The 19,944-nt window shown below is 42.2% G+C and overlaps 1 protein-coding gene across 1 annotated transcript in view; it reads right to left on the reverse strand.

The window, feature by feature from the left end:
* WWP2 (WW domain containing E3 ubiquitin protein ligase 2) overlaps positions 1-19,944 on the reverse strand; it is a 135,244-nt gene that overhangs the window by 35,700 nt on the left and 79,600 nt on the right. Inside the window, exon 8 of the mRNA XM_028143253.2 lies at positions 9,406-9,616. Within this exon, the coding sequence (XP_027999054.2) occupies positions 9,406-9,616 (211 nt within the window). The remainder of the gene's footprint in view (positions 1-9,405; positions 9,617-19,944) is intronic.

Below are 19,944 nucleotides of genomic sequence, written 5' to 3' on the forward strand. Positions count from 1 at the left end.
CTCATGGCTGGTGAGCACAGCAGCGGTGGCAAGAGCCTCTCCCACCTCCGCAGCAGTGCTAAGGATGTCTAACTGCTGGCTTAGGCCCACTCCTGCAGGGAGCAAGCTGTCAGTCAGACATCCCCTGAGGGCTCCAAGACTGCAAGAGGGAACAGGCTGGGCTGAGGAACCCCCCTCTCCAGTGCACGAGTTTCGTGCACTGGGCCTCTAGTATAATATTATTAACCAATGTCACCCCAATAAATTCAATAAAAAGTTTAAATTTTTTAATACATTTTGCAATTACAAGATTTTACATATCTGAAAATGTAGGAAAATAGTTACTTTTAAAAAAATAAGATAGGAGAAACCAAGATGGTGGCATAGGTAAACACCTGAACTTGCTGACTCGCACAACCACTTCAAAACTACAACTAAAAGACAAAACAGACATCATCCAGAACCACAGGAAGGCTGGAGAGTGGAAATTCTACAACTAGAAGGGAAGCAAAAAGCACACTGAGACTCAGAGGAGGTGCGGAAGTAAAGGCAGAGGTACGGAGGCGCGCGCATGGAAAGGGCTGGCAACTGAGGACATGGTTGTGTTTTTCAATCTGTAGGGAGACACAAGCTCCCGACTGCTCTGAACTCTAGTTCCAGGTGAGACTCTGGGGACCCAGAATCATACGAGGGGAAACTGGACTGTCTGGCATCGGGCCGGAACACGAGGGCGGCTTTTTCTCAGAGGTGCTTGCAGCAATTACAGCGGGACACTGAAACCCAGGGGCCTCTTAGGGCAGGGCTGAAGGTCAGCCATTGCAGTATGCTCTACCTTGTTGAGTCCCTGAGACCCCGCCCCACCCAAATTACAACCCCATCCCAGCTGTGCGCAGAGGCTTTTGCATATGAATGGCCTGGCCCTTTGCAATCTAAAATTACTTAACAAACTGCAGTTGAGTCAGTGAGACCCAGAGCATCCAAAAGAAGGCCCCGCAGCAGCTTGCATTGCTTCACAGGGGGCCTCAGCTGGGCACCTCCAAACCCCAAACGAAGAGGAATCTGCAGATCTCTCCGTAGCTCCTGCTAGGTGGCCTCAGGCAGAGATAAATTTGCACCTCCTTGGAGATCCAAGAGCCAGTGTACCCAGGGTCAGAGTGGGACCATCCAGATTACAACTCCTAAGATCCATAAGGGACACACTCAGGGAGCAGACTCAGTGAGCACCAAAGCCCCACTGAAGCAAGTGTTGCCCCAAAAGGGTGTCTCCAGCACAGAAGTTCTCCCATCATAGACACAACTGATCCTCACAGCCAATTGGCCTAGAGGTCAATTCCTCCCAGTGATACCAACAACAATCAAGGCTTAACTACAACAAGACTGTGCACACAGCCCACAAAGGTGTGCACCAAGAGTGTCTACCTCAGGTAACTGGGGAGGCTGAGCCATGGAGCCCTATAGGACACCTAGCACACAAAGCCACTCTATCAACACAGGGAAGCAGCCAAAATGCGGAGACAAAAAAACAGGTCACAAATGACAGAAATGGAGGAAAGCAAACCACTGGATATAGAGTTCAAAACCACGGTTATAAGATTTTTCAAGAATTTTCTAGAAACTGCCGATAAATTGAGTGAGTCCCTCGAGGATATGAAAAAGGACCAACTAGAAATTAAGCATACACTGACTGAAATAAAGAATAATATTCAGAGATCCAACAGCAGATTAGAGGATTGCAAGAATCAAGTCAAAGATTTGAAATACGAAGAAGCAAAAAACACCCAACTGGAAAAGAAAAAAGAATCCAAAAATATGAAGATAGTGTAAGAAGCCTCTGGTACCTAGCTTACCAACTAAAGCCTAGCGTACCAACATCCGAATTACGGGAGTGCCAAAAGAAGAGAGAGAGCAAGATATTGAAAACCTGTTTGAAGAAATAATGACAGAAAACTTTCCCCACCTGGTGAAAGAAATAGACTTACAAGTCCAGGAAGCTCAGAGAACCCCAAACAAAAGGAATCCAAAGAGGACCACACCAAGACACAGCATAATTAAAATGCCAAGAGCAAAAGACAGAGAGAATATTAAAAGCAGCAAGAGAAAAACAGTTAGTTACCTACAAGGGAGTACCCATACGAATGTCAGCTGATTTCTCAACAGAAACTATGCAGGCCAGAAGGGAGTGGCAAGAAATATTCAAAGTGATGAATAGCAAGAACCTACAACCAAGACTACTCTACCCAGCAAAGCTATCATTCAGAATTGAAGGGCAGATGAAGAGCTTCACAGATAAGAAAAAGCTAAAGGAGTTCATCACCGCCAAACCAGTATTATATGAAATGCTGAAAGGTATTCTTTAAAAAGAGGAAGAAGAAGAAAAAGGCAAAGATAAAAATTATGAACAACAAATACATATCTATCAACAAGAGAATCTAAAAATCAAGTGAATTAAAAAAATCTGATGAACAGAATAAACTGGTGAACTTAATAGAATCAGGGGCATAGAATGGGAGTGGATTGACAATTCTCAGGGGGAAAGGGGTGTCTGTGTGGGGATATGGGAAGAGACTGGACAAAAATCGTACACCATATGGATGAGGACAGTGGGGGGTGGTAAGGGTAGAGGGTAGGGTGAGAACCAGGCAGAGGGGAGCTATTGGAAGAAAAAAGAAGAACAACTGTAATAATCTGAACAATAAAGATTTATTTTTTAAAAAGATAACAATAAAAAAATAACATAATCAAAATTATTTTTAAATTACATAAATATACTGTTTTTCATTAAATCTAAAGTGCTGTCCATTCTTACCTGCATGCTTAAGATATTTTACAATAAACAAATAAAATTTAAAAGCGCATACCATAAGATTACCAAATTTTTGGTATATGTGTGTAAATGTGTGTGTGTGCATATATTTGGTCTTAGGCAAATGGCTTAGGTTCCCTGATTTGCAAAATGAGGACAAAAGTGGCTACCACTCAGAGTGCTGTGAAGACTGCATGAAGTAACTCACATACGAAACAGCATTCTTCAACACACTGGAAACGCTTAACACATACTAGCTGTTATTAATGGTCAGGAAAAAATATACACAAGGTACATGAATAGCACCAATGATTAAACCTGGGTGTTTGCTTGTTGTTGTTCTCCTTATTCTTTCTTCTTCTATTCCCTGTCCCCCTCCAAAAAAAAAGTTTTAAGGGCTATTGAGACTGAAATCATGTCTTTCAGCAAACACTTCCAACGCCATCTCTCTAGAAGCCAAGCACTATGCCAGGTGCTAGGGATACAAAGATGGACACAATAACCATTAACACACGTGAATACATACATACAGGAGGGTGAGAACATCTCCTGGGCCAGCCCTGACAATAGTAGAATCGTTGGAAATAAGGCTTTTGCTGTGAGATGATGATGAGGAAGTCAGGAACATATACTATTGATTATTACCTAAGCTTATAAGTAAAAAAACTAAACCATATTCAGCAAAAGGCACAGATTCTCCCAGTATAATCCTTTAAAATGGTGCTACCCAAAGTGTGGTCCATGGCTCAAACAGTTAGCCACCAGAAAAATGCAGAAGTTTCTGAGCATCAACTTGCTATTGCCACATCGAAACGTGATCAGTAGATTTGTCTCACTGAATAGAGAACAAAAGTAAGGATTTGTAACAGATTGAAAAAAATAAAACAACAAGAAGCCAGAAAAAAAGGACCGGTTCTGCACGGAGAGTCTGAAAAGCACTGTCTAACCTCCTTGGGCAAGAATCTTTGGCTAGCGCCAAATTTGAGTTTGGAAGGAAAATCAATGGCAGCGGCTGGTTTCTGACTTAGCAGAGAAGCTCCAAATCCCCATGTCTCTTCAAGTGTCTCTACAAACAACACGTCGAAGGCTGTGATTCCTGATAGTAGGACCACTGGGGAAAAGGGCCTCTGGATCTCCATAACTGGGTGCGGTGGCAGGGGAGATGGCATATCAAAAAGGCCTAGAAAACACCCCTCCTCAGTTAACTCCACTCTGAGGCAGGAAACGGACAGGGCAGCCAGGGACTGTGGGAGAACGGGATGGTGTGAACCGGCAGTGCTGAGGTAAGCCGGCAGTCCAAACACAACGGCCTCCCTTATGTAAGAAACCACAGCAGAGCACGGGCTGCCAGGGTGAAATAATGTGCCTCTGTGTGCGAGGCCCTGAGCGAGCTGCAAAGCCCGGGACGCACTTGGAGTTTATCTAAGCCATGTACACAGGGTCTGTTAATGAGCATTCAGTCCCCAAAGTGGGCTCGGTGCTGATAAAAACCAGATGCAGGGCCAACTGATCAAAGTGGCCTCACTCCCCGTTGCCCGCTGCCTGGACCACTATCTCACCATGTCTCCCGAGCCTTCCTGGCACCCCTCCATTAGTGGACATTTGCAAGCTGAAAACGAAGAGACCCTTCCAGTTGGCTTCTCTCATGCTAATTAAATTTAAAAGTACAGAAAGCAGGAGTGTTTGGAGACAGGGAGAAGAGGTTAATGCGGTATTCTATTTGGAATTATGCAGCCCAGCTTTCAGTAGACTTCAGTCCTTAAAACATACAGACATGGCACTGGCCAGGTGGCTCAGTAGGTTGGAGCATCATCCCGTGCACCAAAAGGGTGTGGGTTCCATTCCCAGTCAGGGCACATACTAGCTAGGTTGCGGTTCGATCTCTGGTCAGGGTGCACAACCAATCAATATTTCTCTCTCACATCGATGCTCTCTCTTTCTCAAATCAATAAAAACATACCCTCGGGTGAGGATTAAAAAAAAAACATACACACACATGTTATCTCTTTATAATCAGTATATACACACACACACACACACATACTAGAGGCCTGGTGCACGGATCTGTGCACCAGTGGAGTCCCTCGGTGTGGCCTGCGGGGATCCGGCCGAAACCGGCAGTCCAACATCCCCCCAGGGATATAGTAATGCGCGAAGTGGCAGGCCGCCAGGGAGGAGCCGAAGCCCGGGCTGGGCGCTGCGCCACTCCCGCTCATCCTGGCCCCGATGCGCCTGCCATAGCTGGTAGGCTCACTGCTGCTCTGCTGCAGTCTCTGCACGCCCGTCCTAGGGCAATACCAGCACGCCCATGACCGAGAAGCACCCAGTCAGTCTCGATGCCGGTGCTGATCCTGGTCTGGATGGGGGAGGGGCACGCAGGAGGAGTGTCCATGGGAGAGGCTCAAGCCACCGCAGCTGCGCTCACCAGCTGTGTGAGCCTGGGGGCGCCTGGTCAACTGAGCGGCGCTACCACTGTGGGAGCGCAATGACCACCAGGGGGCAGCTCCTGTATTGAGCGCCTGCCCCCTGGTGGTCAGTGTATGTCATAGCGACTGGTCAAACGGTTGCTTAGGCTTTTAGATAGATAGATTAAAAAAAAAATTTTATTATTGATTTCAGAGAGGAAAGGAGAGAGAAAGAGAGATAGAAACATCAATGATGAGAGAGAATCAATTATTGGCTGCCTCCTGCATGCCCCTCACTGGGGATCAAGCCCGCAACCTAGGCAAGTACCTTTGACTGGAATCGAACCTAGGACCCTTCAGTCCACAGGCCAACATTCCATCCACCGAGTCAAACCAGCTAGGGCTATCATCAGTCTTATCTGCTGCCAGTTTCAGAAAGGCGATGCAACAACTAGAAAAATAAGCCCTAGGGATCTCTTGCTCAATCGCTCAGTAAGGGAGACTAAAGTTGAGAAGATAAAGTTGGAATGAGACAAAGTCTGGGTACGTTGAAAAGGCGCTCTAGTGTGATTCGGGAATACCTTAGTAGAGAGGAGACACTCCATAGTACCTGCCAGTGCGTGAGGACGCCTAGGGAGCAGGGAAGAACATCCTGACCCTGAGAGAGACGCACAGTTACTAGTAAACCCAAAGCCAGTCAACCCAGTGAATGATGGATGCCTTGAGCTCTTGTCCTTGGGAAGAAAATGCAATACTCCTGTCCAAGTTGCTATTTATTTGAGGTATCGAAGAAGCAGAAAATATTCATCCAGTTGCAGGGGGTGGGAAAGAAGGCATTTAAATTTACTCATTACAAATATGTCCTGGGGACCTACTTTGTGCCGGGCTCCCGGGCATCATGGTGTTTACAGCCCAGCAGGGCAGAGGGTCGTGAAACAAACAATTATACGTGTGGGCAGAGTTACAGTATGCGGGGCAGTTTGACCTTGTCGACCAGGAGTCAAGGGAGAACTCCCAGAGGAAGGGCTGGTTCTGAAAATGATGCTGAGACCTGAAAACGGAGAGGAATTAATGGACAAAGAAGTGAAGAAGATTTCGGAAACAGCAACCAGCATGGCAGAGGGTCCCAAATGCAGAGGAAGAGCTGTCCATTTGTCAAACTGACACAGTTACGGCTGAAGCTTGGAGAGCAACGCAGAGTGTCCTCCAGGGGAGGCTTCGGGGGTGGGAGGGGTCCTACGTGCCGGGCTTTTTAGGCCTTATTAAGGATTTGATCATTTATCTCTCAAGACAGCAATTTTCAACCCTTCCCATCTCATGGCACACATAAACTAATTACTAAAACTCTGCGGCACAACAAAAAAATATTTTAGCCAATCTGACAGAACAGAAAATAAGTATAATTTTGATTCATTCACACCAGATAGCTCTTGTTGTGTTGGCTGTTGTCATTTTTTAATGACAATCTAAGAGAAAAGAGGTCAGTGCCCCTGACTAAATAGTCAGGTATTGTATGTCTTAAAAATTCTTCCCTGGCCAGGTAGCTCAGTTGGTTGGAGTGTCGATCAGATACACCAACATTGGGGGTTAGATCCCTGGTCAGGGCACATACAAGAATCAACCAATGAATGCATACATCAGTGATGGGCAACCTTTTGAGCTTGGTGTGTCAAACTTCGCCAAAAAACTGAGCATAACTCGGGTAGTGTGTCACTTTGAGGAAAAAACATTATTTCACTATATTTATAGTTTAAATAACATAAATGTATAATTATTATATATAATTGTATTTAATAAACCAAAAACTAAATATTTAGTGCTGACACGCGTGTCAGAGGTTTGCCATCACTGGCATACATACTAGTAAGCACAACAACAAATTGATGTTTCTCTCTCTCTCCCTTCCTGTCTAAAACCAGTAAAATTAATATATTAATTCAATTAAAAAATAAAACTATGAAAATAGTTTTAAATATCGCCACCTTAGGACAATAGGACACCAATGCAGCATTCTAAGTGGTGAAATGTCAGGCTCAGAGTTGTATTTAAAAAGGTTAAAACTGGTCCTCTGACTCCTGAAGCCATGATACCAGGAATAAAGGTATAGTCCATCTCGTCTGAATCTCCTAAACTTGGAAATAGGGCGATATTCCCTGGTGGGGATGGCAGGTCTCCGAATTGCAAGGGTCTCTGGCTTGCACGGAGCAGAGAACGGAAAGCCTGCCATGCTCACTGCCGAGCACGCAGCAGTGCTGGTGGCAGCCTCCAGTGAGGCAGCTCAGGATCCAGACTCTCCCATGTGTCAGGGGTGGGCACCTTAGTATGGAAAACTGGGTCCCAACACCCTTCTGTGGACCGGCACACGTGTTAAAGTAGGCAGCAGCCTCCCCAGACCCACACACAGGCCTTGTCATGTTCTAAACACTCTAAGATGCCGTCCAAAGTCGACCTCAGAGGAGTGCAGCAGCCTCTGGCAGGGTAAGGGAGGAGAATCGCTTCCCTGGGCCACTCCATCCGCCAAACTTAGAATAAAGAGCGTTTTCAGAGCCTGGAGTTTTCCAGCTGCCTGGAAACAGGAAGAGCCCAATCCCAGAGAACAGTAACCCTCACACACGCCCTACATAAAGACACGTTGAGCCATTAGCCCTAATTGCCTGTGACTGACACAGGAGTGAAGCCGGCCTTCCAGGCATTTGCTCAGCAGAAAGAAAACAAACAGCTCACAGGGGACACAGGCAGCGCCATTTTCTCTCCTTTCTGCCAAAATGATTCTGCTCTGTTCCCCCCAAATTATATACAGATTTGAAATTATAAACCAAATGAAGGTCTTTCGAGTAGTCCTTACCACATACAAAAGAGAAAAGAAATCTCAGTAGGGAGGAATTGGACACAGCAATTGGTTATTAATCTTTTCATGAAATCAAAAACTTCACCAAAAAACTTTTCAGAGCCACTTCTCAATACCCCCAATTCACTCCAGGCTTGAGGTATTAAGAACTATTTGCAATACTTTTCATTTGCTCAGCACACTTTATTATGAAATATGAGGTAGGCAGTGCGCCAAATGGTAAGAATACAATATGTATGTGGTAAAAAATCGCATATGCTGCAGATTTAGGATTGTCGTTTTAACAACGGGGTTTTCTAAAGTAGCGTAAGAACAATACAGCATATTATGCACCAAGCAAGAGACCCTCCCCTTTCCCTTTTCCTTATGAGTTACAGGGCTCAGAGGACCCACCACCACCAACAGCAGCAGCAGCAGCAACAGCAGCAGCAGCAGCAGCAGCCAGACCACGGTGACTGTGGTGACATGGACATTGGTGTCCACAGAGCCACACTGATAACCAGGATGGACAGGGGACCACAGACAGACTGGCCCTGCTATGACTGGTAGCCCTAAGATAAGGCTTCATTTCCCAGTTCAAAACTATTCATGGTTCTTTCACAACCACTTCAAAAATATCATTCACTGGGTGCAATGCCCACCACTGGGTGAGTGCTTCCCTTATGCCGTCTTATTTGAGTCTCTTAACTTCCTATGGAGATATGCATGATTATTATCTCTACCTCACCAGGACAGTAAGCCACTCAGACAATGCCAAACAGGGTCAAATGGGGATTCAAACCCAGATCTATTTGATTTTGAGTCTCTGCTTTTATCTCCACTCACTATGTGACTCAACTTGAACTTCCTTTTGGCTTACGAGGGCCATCTTCTTAGCATTCAAGGTCTTTACCATCGGATTTAATTCTGAACTAAAGGATGGCAAGGAAACTAGTAGCCCATGTTAATATCGGCACCAGTTACGGGAATAACATACAGTCATATTCCGAGCCTAAAGTCCTCCACAGGCCATTAAGATAGAAGTTAAGAGAAAAGCTGTTTTCTAGGCAGGATGTAGGCGAACACCGTTCGATGATTTTGGAAGGCAAAATAAACTTCTTGTTCTATAAAAGCCACATTCTTGGGATCAAGCTGTTCATTTCCAGTCACAGTATAAGGTAGCATTGATTCTGCCCCAGTTGATTTAGATTCTCTTTAAGATTTACGTAGAATAAGCAGTTCTTCCACACCTCCCTCAGTCCTACGCACGGCAGCCTCCCAGAGACTCCTAGCCACGAGGTAATAAATAACCTTGTTGTTTCTGCCCTGGTGAAGGGGCCTCAGTCTTTGGAGGGCTGGAAAGTGCTGCTGTGGGACAGAAGGCTACTCACCCAGCAGGCAGGGCATCGGGGGCCGGGACAGCCGGGAGGACCTGCTGTGTGCCCGAAGTGCTGGGCTCCTCTCCTTCAGCTGGCGTGGCCGGAGCAGGGAGAGACCCTGCAGTGGGGTTCGGGGTAACACTCGATGCTGCAGCAGGTGGGGATGTCACACCAACAACAGAAGGTTCTTCGGGATCAGTGGCTCCAGCAGATTCATCATTCACTAAAAATACAGAAATCATATTTTAGAGATCAACTAAGACTTATGTTCCCATTGACGAGGTTTTTCCCTTAATGTGATAACACAGTACTCACAATGTGACCATGCAAGTATCCAGTGACATCAAAAAATGTTACAGATCATATCTTAGGAAATTAAGGCAAGTCAGTAATGGTCTGCCAGAAGAAAATTGGGAGATGGGTCTGAAATAAATAGGCTATTAAATACTACCTCTTATAGAAGTGTATTAAATTTTTCTAACATACCATGGTTACACTTACAGAAATAAAAGAATAGCAGGAAAAATAAAGACAACGGGGAAGTGTATCGGTGCTAAATGGAGCAAGGCCGAGTTTATAGGGTCATATACTTTTGTTTAAACTTGTCATTTGTCTGCCTTCCTTCAAAAAGCTCCACACACACTAAGAGGCGGAAAACATAAAATAATGTGCTTGTTCTTTTTTAAGAGTCACACTCAAAGTAGGGAGCAAGGATTAATATTCTATATAAAAAGGATGGGGCTCCTAAGATACAGGACTTGTCTCCAAGGTAACAAGAGACAAGGAGACAGAGTGACCCAAGCTGCTCCTGAGTCTCCTTGTTTCTCCGTACCTTCATTTCTCTGATGGTCACCCATGCTCACAGGACCCCAGGGCACTCTCACTCAAACAAGGATCAAAAAGGTTTTGAAGAATCATAATTCTTTGAAAATGAGTAAGCCATACGCAGAGGATTTTCTACATGTGAGACTGCGCCTGTGTGCATTTATACTAGAATTTTGTAGGAAAATGCCCTAAGTTGTTTGTCATTTAGCCTCCTTTCCCTAATTGAGAAATTCTTTTTGCAGTTTCTTTAACAAATGGCTACCCAGCCTCTTCTCAAACATTTCTCCTGACAGGCAGCTCACTGCAGTCTTTCCATTGCTGAACATGTCCCTGCCAGAAAGTTTTTTTCTCAGGTTAAGCTGAAGTTCATTAGCTGGTTTCAGTCCCCAACACCAGACAATACGAAATACGTATCTGACACTGTTTCTCAATCACCTTCCCTTTTCCAGTAAAAAGGCCTACTATCCCTTTAATGTTTCTAGGCCACCCTCTTCTTACCACCTGGCTTCCCTCTTGTAGAGACCTTTTTCCACTGCCTCTCCTAAGAAATGATATCGGGAACCAAACATAATAAATCAGATGCCATCAGACCAGTGAAGTTAGATTTCCAATATAAACGATATTAGGTAACACTTACAGGCAAAGTGCAAAAGCATTTTGAATTCTCTCAGTTAAGCCTCACACACAATCCCATGAGTCTGGTACAATTAACGTCTCCTCACATTACAGTTGAGGAAACTGAGGCCCGAAGAGATTAAATAACCTGCCATGGTCACAGGGCACCCCTGTTGTCTGCTTCCGGCCTGAACCACTCACTCATTACACCCCACTTGCCCTCTCTGGACATCCTCTAATGCCACGGAAGACTGTAATAACGCTGAAGCAACCACATGACCCTACTGGCTGACTGAGACTGGAGGTCAGCTGAAACTAAAATTTGTTCGCATGATGTGATGCCAAGCTAGACCTTGACAAATGGATAAGAGCCTAGGAACCAACTACGATTAATCTGTTTGCTTTCTCCCTAGGAAATGATATATGGTCTGGCACACAGACTGAATTAGTTGCTTAATAAATAACTACATCTTGTGCAACTGATGTTTCCCCAACATATATGCAAGAATTTATGTTTCTGTTCCATCTCAGCTAAGTTAGTAAAACACAACAGATGGCAATTCTCTTGATGCAAATCTATACATTTTACTCATTTACAATCAAAAAACCATCATGACATTTCTAAGAACTAAATAAATTCATTCTAAAAATTATAAAGACAACTAAATACAAAAGAATAACCATGAAAATTCTAAAGACTAAGTTTTGTGTGTATATGTAACGGGATGAGGGGTCGTTCTCTAAAGTATTAACACATATTATAAAGCTACAACACTTAAAACAATGTGGCACTGATATATGAATAGGCAGATGTCAATTAAATAAGTAAGAAAGTTCAGACACAATTAAATACACATTGGAATTTAGTATATGTTAACTGTGACATTTTAAATTACTGCAGAAAAGACAGGCTATTCAATAACCAGTGCTATGACAAGTGGGTATACTGAACAAAAACTGAGTTTCAGTCCTATCTACTCCTTACATCAAAATAAATTCCAAATGGATCAGAGATTTTGACACACAAAAAATGAAACTACAGAGGAACTAAAAAAACAACAGAGGATAATATTTTTATAATCTCCCAGTGAAAAGGATTTTTTAAATATTACACAAAAGACAGAAGTCACAAAAGACTGACGATTAAAATGGTTTTAAAAATCTAAATGGGGGGAAAACACCGTAAGCAAAATTAAAAAGCAAAAGAAAAATAACAACTAGGAAATATTATTATCAACTCAAATTATAGACCAATGGCTAATTTCTTTGATATGAAAAGAACCTCTACAAATCAGAGATACTTCACAGCTAAGGAAATACAAATTACCCTTAAACACCTGAAAAGATGCTGAATCTCAATTATGAGACAAGAAATGTAATTTAAGACTATAATGAAATACCATTTTTTAACCTCAGATTGACAAGAGTAAAAATATTTAACCACACACTTATCAGAGTATAAAAAAATGCATTTTTGCCCTAGCTAGTTTGGCTCAGTGGATAGAGCATTGGCCTGCGGACTGAAGGGTCCCAAGTTCGATTCTGGTCAAGGGCACATGCCTGGGTTGCATGCTCAATCCCCAGTAGGAGGCATGCAGGAGGCAGTCGATCAGTGATTCTCTCTCATCATTGATATTTATGACTCTCTCTCCCTCTCCCTTCCTCTCTAAAATCAATAAAAATATATATTTTTTTAAAAATGCATTTTCACATACTGCTGGTAAGAGTAGAAATTGCTAGAACCTCTATGGAGCACAATTGAGCAATACAAAAACTATAAATACAATCATTAAAAGGTGGGGGGGAATGAAGGTAGGTATGATGAAGAGAGGTGGTAGATAAAATTAAAATTGTCATGAATAATTAAGAGCTGAAGCTGGGTAATGAGTTCATTCTAGCACTCTTTGCTTCTATGCACGTTCAATGTTTGTGTATAGGAGACACATGATGTCTGGTTGTCTCTCTGTTGCAACGTTAGCAGCCACTGATAATTACTGCCTAATTCCATTAATTGGTTAGACTGCAAAACACTAATATGCTAATTCTACCATTCCTATAAAGAGAAAGTTTGCCTTATCAACTATTTGGCTTTCTTGAGGTTCAGATTGTAAAGAAAAGGCAGAAAAAATGCTTGAGTCTTTCCTTTTATTTAACCAGTTTTCAGAATAATGAATTGATTTCCTCACATCCTCCAAAAATGAACAGTGACATTTTGACTGGAAACACTGAGGGCAATACTCCGTAGAGTATATGATTGTCTAGCCAGTAGGCTGTACACCTGAAGCTAATACAAAACTAATATTGAATGTAAACTGTAATTGAAAAATAAAAATGTTAAAAATAAATTGGAAAAAAAAATTTTTTTGTTTAAAAACCACTATGAGTTCTTGGATTTAAACATATTTAAAATATTTCAATCCGTTGTGATTACTGTTCTTACTGAAACTAAAATTGTCCCCATCTTTGGCTGTGGTTTGCAGAAGAGGGAACGGGCAAAGCTCAAGATGGCTTAGAGTTCTATGGAAAAACTTCTCAGATAATTATTAAGTGGGAAAGTGCAGACAGCATATATATTACTAAAGAATATATATGCACATCCTTGTATATTAAAAAAATATCTTGGTAAGAATCACAACGGTGACTGCTTCTGGAGAGGGAGCTAGAGGCTGGAGGACTAGAATAGGAAGGAGACTTTCTTTACCCAGTTTAAGCTTTTATACTTTTAAAGTGTTGACAACCTATATATACTGCCTATTAAAATAACGATTATGAAACTACTGACCAGGAAAAGAACAAAAGCAGAGCCCCATGACAGCCCATGGGAAAGACCCTCCAGTCAACACTGCGGTTCATGCAGCTGCAAGTGTAGGTAAGTCTGCCTTTCACTCACTGGAGTAGCTCATCTGTTTCAGAGTTTTGTGCTGCACCTCAAGTTTAGATTTGTAAATAGAATATGAAAGTTGGATATTCTAGCACTGGCAAACTTTATGTGTCCATGTTTATACTCTTCTGCTCTTAGAACCTGAGAGCTTGAAAGAACCTCAGAGGTAAATCTATCCCATCACAGCTTATAGTTAGAAAAAACTAAAGTTCAGACAATTAAGTTAGTGGCCTGGAGGCACCTAACAAGCCATGATGTGGATTTTCAAAGACACGGATTTACAATTTCATCAGGCCTTAAGAGAATCGCTGTATTTTACATTCTAGCTCTATTCAATATAGCCAATACTCCCTTATTAATCCTAATTCCTGGATGTATCCAACGTACGTTTCCCAAAAGACGGCACCCTTCTTGAGAATGGAGGCAAATTCATTTTCCTTCGTTTTTCATGACTTCCACTCTGTACTTCCCATGTTCTTGCTTACACAACTTTGATCAGCTCAGCCCTCCTCCCTTAAGGCTTCCCCCCGCACATACACACCACTTCAGTCCAAACTGATCCCCTTTGCAGGACCCACAGCACCTGTGGTCTCAGCTAAGCCACACAGCCCCTGTGACACCTGCTGTGTTGGTTGGCACTTGGCGATGGTGTCTTTTCAGGTTCTTGTCCTGAAACAGATTATCAGGTAGATGCCTACTTTTCTGCTTCTTTACATTGCCCATGGTGCTTATCAAAATGGCATTCAATAGATATTTGCTCAATAAATACTCGTTCAATAAACCTAATAATCTAGCAAATGATATTTGAAATAAACCATCTCACAGTTGTGTAACATTACCATTTATAAAGGAGGTTCTTTTTTGGTTTTAAATTTTCGAATAATCTGTAGATTTAGAGAAAAGCTACAAAGATAGTATGCCCTTCACCCAGTTTCCCCTAATTACTACCTTATTTAACCACAGCACATTTGTTAAAGCTAAAAAAAATAACATCAGTCCATTACTATTAACTAAACTCCAGACTTTATTTGGATTTTGTCAGCCTTTCTACTAATGTCCTTTTACTATTCCAAGATCCAGTCCAGGATCCTGTGTTGCTTTTAGCAAGTTCACTTTCATTACCTCATTTATCTTCCTAATAGCCTCATGAAGAAGATGCTGTTATTCCCATTTTACTGAAGACAAAACTGAGGCTCACAGAGGTACCATTCAGAGTGGTGCCATGCAGTCAGTAGTAGCTGAACCAGAACTCAAACCCAGAACACCATGAAGTAAAAACAATGGAAGGGGGTGGGGGAAGAGAAATGAAATGACTTAGATGACTTTCCTGTATAGGAAGAAAGGCTGGGTACCAAGATGAGAGGGTAAATGGGGTAAGCAGGTAAAATAGCAGTTGAAAGGCCTCTGGTTTGTGCAATGATGGGTATTTCACAAGGTTCCCTCTGTGGTGTTAGTTAAACATTCTAACTTCATGAATCAAATATTCATTCAGGGCTAAGACTCTATTATGCTAGTCACAGTTAGTCAAAAAGAGATCAGGAATTGGAAGTTCTTTTTCTTAATCCTAGACACGCTGCCAACTCACTGTGTGTTCCAAAATCTTTAGGTGCGTACGATGTAGCACAGTCTTTTCAGCCCCCCCACTTGGGCAAGAGGAAGGAACTTGCCAACAATGAAAGCTTTTTAAACTTAAGATCAGCTTGTAACATATGCTCCACAATAAAGCAGTCAATATTTCTCACCTGTGAATACAAGAAATGCACCTCCAATATAACTGATCACTCAGCTCTTCACAAGAGCAATCAAAACTAGAATCAATCAAAACAATGCAATGGGGGGAAAAAAAAGAAGAAAAACTTAAGAATAAACAACACCACTCCATGTTACCTAATAGGAACATTTAATCCTTCCTGGCCGATATATAGATTCATGCCATTTCCATTTCTATTCCACCAGGCTTCTAAGAATTCAAAGTCTGAATTTGTTTTGAAAATGTATCACTGTCAAAGAAAATGATGGAGAAAAAATAATAAGGCAAAACTAGCTCTTCCAGACATTAGAAAAACATACTATAACACATCAATAATCAAAATCACAAGACACTGGCTCCAAACTGGAAATAAAGAAAGTGGAATGTGTAAAGAATCCAGAAATGAATTCTCACTGCATATAAGAATGTGGTAAGTGATAAACACTAAGAAAAACCACAATGAGAAAAGAAAACCATTTAATCAATATTTATAGGAAAATAGGACACTGATATAGAGAAAAATTAATTTAACCCATCCTCATTATACTTATATATGTATAGATACAGATATACCACTATAAATTCCAGTGGGATAGTTCTTTTTTTAACATAACATCATGAAAAAAAAGTAAAAAAGAATAAAGTATTTATTCCCTCTATAGACAAGAGAGAATCTTTTCACTTTTGAGGCAAAAAGTAAACTTGAAAATATTAAAAAACACTCATACATAATGATTTTTTAAAAATTTTTAAAATATATTTTATTGATTTTTTTATAGAGAGGAAGGGAGAGGGATAGAGAGTTAGAAACATCGATCAGCTGCCTCCTGCACACCTCCTACTGGGATGTGCCCGCAACCAAGGTACATTCCCTTGACCGGAATCGAACCTGGAACCCTTGAGTCCGCAGGCCGACGCTCTATCCACTGAGCCAAACCAGTTAGGGCTGATTTTTAAAATTTTTAATGTTTTCTACAAAAGCCACACAAAATGAGATAAAAGACAAAGCAATGAATGATACAGGGGGAAACTTATCACCATAAATATAACATAAAACTTGTACCTACCCATTAGGATGGCTATTATCAAAAAATGGGGGAAACAAGTATTGGGGAGTGGAACACTGGAACCCTCAGTCATTGCTGGTGGGATGTAAAATGGTACAGCTGCTCTGGAAAACGGTTTGAGGGCTCCTCAAAAAGTTAAACGAAGAATTACCATATGGCCCATCAACTCTATTCATACGTGTGCAGCCAAAAGAACTGAAAGCCTGGCCTCAAACAGTTTCAGTACACCCATGACACAGCAGCACTGCTCACAACAGCCAAGAGGTGGACACCATCCAAATGTCCACCAACAGGTGAATGGATAAATAAAATGAAACCATTTTGATACAACATGGATGAATCTTGAAAACATTATGCTAAGTGAAATATGCGACAGACAGAAGGACAAATCATTCCACTTATAATATGGGGCACCTAAAATAAGCAAATTCATAGAGACATAAAGTGGAATAGAGGTTGGCTGGGGCTGCGGATGGGAGGAGAAGAGAATGTTATTGTTTAAAGGGTACAGGGTTTCAATTTGGAATGACGAAAAAGTTCTGGAAATAAATAGTGATGTAGTTGCACAACACTGTGAATGTACTTAGTGCCACTGAATTGAAAACTCAAAAATAGTTTAAATGGTAAATTTTATGTTACACATATTTTATCACAATTTGTAAAAAGAAACTCGAACCAAGGATATATAAATAAACTTCCAAATCTCCAAAGGATAATCAAACACTATGAAAAAGTAATACAAATAGAAAAGAAACAGTCAAGCAACTAATAACAAGAAATGCAAGAAGGTTAAACAATGAGGGAGCACTTAATACTTCTTAGCAAATAGATATACCAGTATTTACAAGGTTGTAGGAAAAAATAAACCTCGCATACCACTTGAGGGAAATGTTACACTGCCCTGTGATATATGATTGCTTCAAACCTTTCGGAAGGCAATCTGATAATATACATTAATCTCATTTTAAAAATTCCTATCCTTTGATTCAAGAACTTCATTCTAGAAGAAACAAAGCTGTGTGCAAAGATGTCTACATCAGGATTTGGTTTTACAATGGGGAAATACACTAGGATTGAGGAATGGTTAAAAGGAACTATGGTATATTAACTGTGAAATAGTATGAGGCCACTAAAAAGGGGCAAACAAAAAGACCACAAATACATAGAAGCATGTATTAAAAAAAATAACAAAGTGAATGAAAGTAAATCTATCCATGCTGCATAATTATAACCATATGAAATTATTTATGAAGATAAAAACTAATGTTGATTGACAGCATACTGCATCCCAGGCACCATACCAGAAACTCTACATATTTTATATAATTTGTTTCTATAACAACTCTATGAGATATATGTATCTTGTCCTAATTTTATTAATGAGAAAACTAAGGCCCTGAAAGTCCCTGGGCTCTATGCACATACCACACGTGAGGGATCAGAATCTGAGCGCAGCCCGTGTGACCCCCACACCTATGTGCATGGAAATCACATTGAAAAGAGGAGTGAGGGATGTCTTTTTTTTTTTTTAATGAAGTTTTCAATAAAAGAAGAAAAAAATAAATCACTTCACAGGAGTCTCAATGAAGTGCTATACCATTAGTCTGTTTCTCAATTCCACCACTTCTAAAACTTAGGAATATTATATTTATACAGACAGGCTGCCACTCACTTTCATTTTATTAAAAAAAAAATGGTTACTTCACAGTTGTGACAACACAAAAATACCACCTGGAACTCAGCTCCTTTTTGCCCCAAATGTCTTTTTCATGCATAACGGCAGGGCACAGCCAAAAGGGCTTGCTAAATAAACCTCAGATGTCTGTGGAAACATTTCCTGGCGGCACGGCTCCCGACCACCACCACTTTGGAACCGCTCCTCTCAGTTCTAAGAGCAACGTGTTGATGGATGGAGCATTCATATCCTCAAAAACCCTTCTGCTCTTGTGCTGCCAAAGAGGGGGGCTTCTGCCTGCTCCCCAGAGGAAAGGTGAGGTCTTTCTGTACCCCTTGGATCGACATTAAAGAGCCTACAAAGTCAAGGCTGGCTGGGAGGCAAAGGTGAGCTGTCATCACAGCAGGAAGGAGAGAGGAGATGAGACAGAAGCCAAGACCTTCGTATTTGAACAGGCAGAAATCCCTTAGATGCTGCAACTGTCCTCCGCAGATGGGTTCTGGGAACGGTTTGGGAATTCAGATGCACCGCCACGAAACATTTCCAAGGGGTTACGGATATTTGGCTTTCTGGAGACATGGCTGGCACCTGCCTTGTCTGCTGAAACGTAATATCCCTGGAGATAAGGGCAATATGCAAAGGTACCTAAAAATAAATGTCAGGGAAACACAGATCTGTTTAACCATCAAGAGTGACTCAAAGACCTTCACCACATAAAGCCGATTCACCAAGCGTTTTCATAGGAAAAGCAGAGGTGGCTAAGGGAAACCAGGATCCCCCGAAGAACAAAGTGGTTGGAATCACGGCCAAGGCCTCCAGGAAACAACGGGTTCCAAGGAGCCAGTTTCCCTGGCCCACTCCCACCAGCGACTCGTTTTCCTAAGGGAAGCATGCATACTGGCGCTCACAGAGACGCACACGCTTTTCTGCAACACGGCCCACGGCCACCACCTCGCCATCCCCTTCACACAGATGGGAACATCCACACTATGACTGGATGGTTCCGGTACTCAGACACGGGGTTGGCATGGGAGCGCCAGGCAGGCTGAGCCAACGCCTCCAGCTCATCCTTGTCCTCGGGGCTCAGGGTGAGCTAGCTAACTCAATTCCTACAGGCAGGTCCCCAGCCCCAGAGGGAAAGTCAGACACAGGCCACTCCCCCCACAGTCCATGGCAGGCAACTGTACAACTGAGCACCATGAGCCATGGTGCTGCCATGAGAACTGAGTGCTGCCAGAGAACTGAGTCATGAAAAAGTAACCCAAGCCGATTTCTCCTACTCAAGTCTGTCACACAAAGGGCCATGACAACCTTCATGCGGAGAAGCTATGCTGCGCCGGACCTCCTGTCCTTCATGTCATCACAAGCACCTACAAAATTACCGCACATGTCACTTACCAATTTAAACACCTATAGTTTATCAAAGCAACAGCCACACGTCCCTTCCCAACTGCCCCAAGTTAAGACAAATTACCAAGTGACCAGCAGTCACTAAAAATCTGGCAATTTTCAAGACGCTTAGAAAAACAAAGTGTTGTATTTTGTTTTCCTTTTTCCATTTGAATCCAACACTGACCTAATGAGACCGAAGGAAAGCATGGCAAAAAGTGAATTGTTCTGAAATAGGCCCTTCCCTTCCCACTTACAAGGAAGCAGAGCCAAGTGCAGAGACAGTCTATGTGGATGTGGAAGGACTGTCTATTCTCAAGTGGCACAAACTCTCACTGAAACAGCTACA

Source organism: Eptesicus fuscus, chromosome 21 (assembly GCF_027574615.1).
Source record: "Eptesicus fuscus isolate TK198812 chromosome 21, DD_ASM_mEF_20220401, whole genome shotgun sequence".
NCBI lineage: Eukaryota > Metazoa > Chordata > Mammalia > Chiroptera > Vespertilionidae > Eptesicus > Eptesicus fuscus.